Below are 3,933 nucleotides of genomic sequence, written 5' to 3'. Positions count from 1 at the left end.
CTGATGGTGGGCCTGATGGATAGAGCTTCATCAGAGCTGAACAACAAAAGAAATCTGAAGCTCCTGTTTAACAGTTTTTGAGCTATAACCATACCGCTTTTTCCAGATAAATTGGGGGTCTGGGGGGTGGGCACTGATTGAATGGTAAAGGGACTGTACTCATATAGCACCTTTCTAACCATCCAGGACACTCAAAGCGCTTCACACTACAGACATTCACCCATGCACACACACATTCTCACACTGATGATGGCAAACTACAATTGTAATCACAGCTGCCCTGGGGCACACTGACAGAGGTGAGGCTGCCAAACACAGGCGCCACCGGACCCTCTGACCACCATCAGTAGGCAAGGAAGGTAAGGTGTCTTGCCCAAGGACACAACTGAGTCGAGTGGTCGGGGATCAAACCAGCAACCTTCCGTTTCCAGAACGGAAGGTTGATTGGGCCTGATGGATGAAGCTTCATCAGAGCTAAACAACCAAAAAAAAACCTTAAGCTCCTATGTTGAACAGTTTCTGAGTTATAAGCATTTTTGCATGTCCAGACACCCCCTCTTTGAAAGGAGCCCCCTCATCAAATATGGGGTGTATCGTAAAACCGTTGGCTGGCGCAGTGTAGGTCAGACTCTTCAACAGTCCTGCCAAATTTCATGTTGACCGGTGCAGCCGTTTTTGTGCCACGGTTGACCAAAAATTACTGGGAAAAAAAAAACAGAACGAAAACAATATGACTCCCGCTTACGCTTTGCATGCGGGAGTCATGATAAACCTTTTTCAACAGACATTTTATACATTCTTATGTGCTTGAGCTACACTGTGGTGGGATTGTGGGTCYGTTGTTATGGGCCATTCAGTCTTTATACATGAGGTGCAAGAGTTTGGTTCACATTGCCAGCAGTCAAAACCCTTTCAGAATGAGAGTTGGACTCCTTCAGGGCTGCCTGTAATCACAGATTCTCTTCATCACTTTTATGGACAGAGTTTCTCAGTGCAGCCAGGGGGCAGAGGGAGTCCAGTTTGCTGGTCTCAGGATTCCATCTCTATTATTTTCAGATGATGTGGTTCTGTTGGCTTCATCATGCTGTGATCCTCAGCTCTCACTGGACTGGTTCATAGCTGGAAGGAGGATCAGCTCCTCCAAATCTGAGTCCATGGTGCTCAGTTGGTAAAGGGTGGATTGATTTCTCTGGGTTGGGGGTGAGATTCTGCCTCAAGTGGAGGAGTTCAAGTATCTTGAGGTTTTGTTCATGAGTGAGGGAAGAATGGAGTGTGAGACGTACAGACTGATCTGAGCAGCTTCTAGAATATTGTGGACTCTGTACAGGTCTGTTGAAGAGGGAGCTGAGCTGTCAGGAGAAGCTGTTTACTGGTCAGTCTACATTCCTACTACGGGTGCAACAATCATTCAACACAGTGCTTTAGATTCAATAAACACTATGTTTGGAACAATACAGATTTTTTAAATTTATTTCATCAACTTGTCTTCTGAAGATGCTCTGTGTTGAAGGATCAGTGGATCTGTGTTCAACTACTCAATGTAGACTGCATTGTTGAGCACAGATCCACTGAGAAACTTGCTGTTTCAGCAATGTTTAATTTACAAACTGTACTTTTGAGGTTAAACAAATGTTCATAATTCATTTAAATAAATTACAAATTAAGAAGGGCATRGGCATTTCTCTTTTTTGTATCGAAAAATATCGAACAGTAAAACTAAGTATTGAACCGAATAGTGAACTTTCTGTATTGTTGCACCCCTATACCCTCAACTGTGGCCACAAACTTTGGATACAGGCAGTTGAAATTAGTTTTCTCTGCAGGGTAGCTTAGATGGACTCTCCCTTAKGGTGAGAAGTTCAGTTCTCCAGGAGAGACTCAGAGTAGAGCCGCTGTTCCTCCACATCCAGAGGAGCCAGTTAAGGGGGATCATCTGGTAWGGATGCCTTCTGGAGTCTCCATGGAGAGGTTTTCTGGGCCTGTCCAACTGGGAGAAGACCCCAGAGAAGACCCAGAACATTCTGGTGAGACTATGTTCCTTTGCTGGCCTGGGAACACATACTGGAGTCCTCCCAGAAGAGCTGGAAGAGGTGGCTGGGGAAAGAGAGGTCTGGGCCTCTTTGATCAAACTGCTGCCCCGCGACCCGACTCTGGAATAAAAGGAAGATGATGGATGAATAAACTGTTTTCTTTTTTAACTATCATTTTTGATGATGGTGTCCCGGGTGACCAGGAACTTCATGACTATGGGAGCCCTGATTGGTTCCAGTATCAGGTCACTCACAGGCCACATAGCTAGAACATACGACCCCCTAACTTCTGTCAAACATCATTACATCTTAGTAATCCTGTTTAATGAAAACYCCTCTGTGTAGCTGATCTTCACTCACTGTTTGAACCAAATGTCAACACCCCAGCAACTTCCTGATAACACTACAACTTCAGTCTCTATGCCATCATTTACGTATGTTCTCTAGTACTGGTTCTAGACGTGCTGAATAGTAATCAATACAATAAATATTCTTATCTGGGAGACATACAGTAACTGATAATGATTATAAATGTTAGCTGGTACATTTTTCTCAATGATTTTTTTTGTTTATAATCCAAGTAAATTTGGCAGAGCTTTATCTGTATCTGTTCAGCTCCTGTTCCACTCTCTGCAGGAATCTCCCCCTAGCTATCGCCATCTCYATGCCCGTGGTCACCATCATTTACCTGCTGACCAACGCAGCATACTACGTGGTCCTGGACATGCCGTCGCTGCTGGCGAGTGACGCCGTGGCTGTGGTGAGAAACTGAGCTCCACCTGAGAGAGCTGTGGTGTTCACAGCAAACAAAATGAWAAAACTGTGCTGGATCAGATGTGTAGACTGTGTACAGAGGAGGATACAATGGTTTGGATCCTCTCATTGCTGCTGTTTTATCACCTCTGCAGAGCTTCTTGAACAACATGTTTACAAAAACTATTTGGGGTCGAAATTTGTCAGGGATTTTAATGAAACTCTCAAGAAAGATTCATTGATCTGGTCAACTTTTACAATAACGTTGCCRCACGTTATGGGTCGGTAGGGTTTTGCCGGTCCGGGACCCAAAACGTTTTCAATACACTCCAATCCAGCCTCCATTCTTCACCAAAAGCAAATAAAAATATGCCCAGGAACCAAAAAATGCCTAATTACATATCAGGTTCAGCCCATTCCTGTCCAAATCACAGAGATGCCTATTCTCATTGGATTGGTATTATCACAGGACCTCCAAGTTCAGCAAAATATAGAAGGTAATTTGAGGGGGAATTTTTACTTTACAAATTATTGACTTGACCGATTCACACGGGATTAACAACACAGACAATCTCTGCAATTGTTACAAATAGCATGGGGTCCCAAGGTAAAACTAAACCCATCAGAATGGAGCTTAGGTTGTTTTTAGGGAGACACATAAAAGTGAAAAAAGATAAGAAGTCTGGATTTTAAAACTTATGATAGTTGCCACAGTTAAATCCAAATGGCTTAAGTTCAGCTGCTTTAAAAAAAATTGAGATGATGTTTTATCTGACGATCCAAACAATATCCTGAATGCTAGTCACAACTTATTATTCAGCCATTTTTAGACATACACTGCAAAAACTGTCCATCTTACCAAGTTTTAAAATCTTATATCAGCCAAAAAGTCTTTTTAATCTTATATTTAGACTGATTTACTAAACAAGAACTGATTGCGTAAGAATAATAATCTTGTTTTCAGAACATGTAAGATTATTTGTCTTGTTAATTTGAGTCAAATTCTCAGGCTAAGTCAAACATTTCTGCCAGTGGAGTAAGAAAATTTTACTAGATAAGATTCTTGAAATAAGAAAAAAAATTGAGTCAAATCAAGTATTTCAAGAAGTCTTACCAAGTAAAATTTTCTTACTCCATTGGCAGAAATTTT

At 42.1% G+C, this 3,933-nt stretch overlaps 1 protein-coding gene across 1 annotated transcript in view; it reads left to right on the top strand.

Annotated features, from left to right (window-relative positions):
* The window catches only part of LOC106530175 (Y+L amino acid transporter 2), a gene marked incomplete in the record, with an annotated part of 18,546 nt that overhangs the window by 6,963 nt on the left and 7,650 nt on the right, over nt 1-3,933 (top strand). Inside the window, 1 exon segment of the mRNA XM_014025756.1 lies at nt 2,667-2,790. Coding sequence (XP_013881210.1) covers nt 2,667-2,790 — 124 coding nt within the window.

The sequence above is a fragment of the Austrofundulus limnaeus genome, unplaced genomic scaffold (assembly GCF_001266775.1).
Source record: "Austrofundulus limnaeus strain Quisiro unplaced genomic scaffold, Austrofundulus_limnaeus-1.0 Scaffold497, whole genome shotgun sequence".
Classification (NCBI taxonomy): Eukaryota; Metazoa; Chordata; class Actinopteri; order Cyprinodontiformes; family Rivulidae; genus Austrofundulus; species Austrofundulus limnaeus.
The sequence above is the reverse complement of the archived record's forward strand: the minus strand, read 5'-3'. Positions and strand labels throughout refer to the sequence as shown.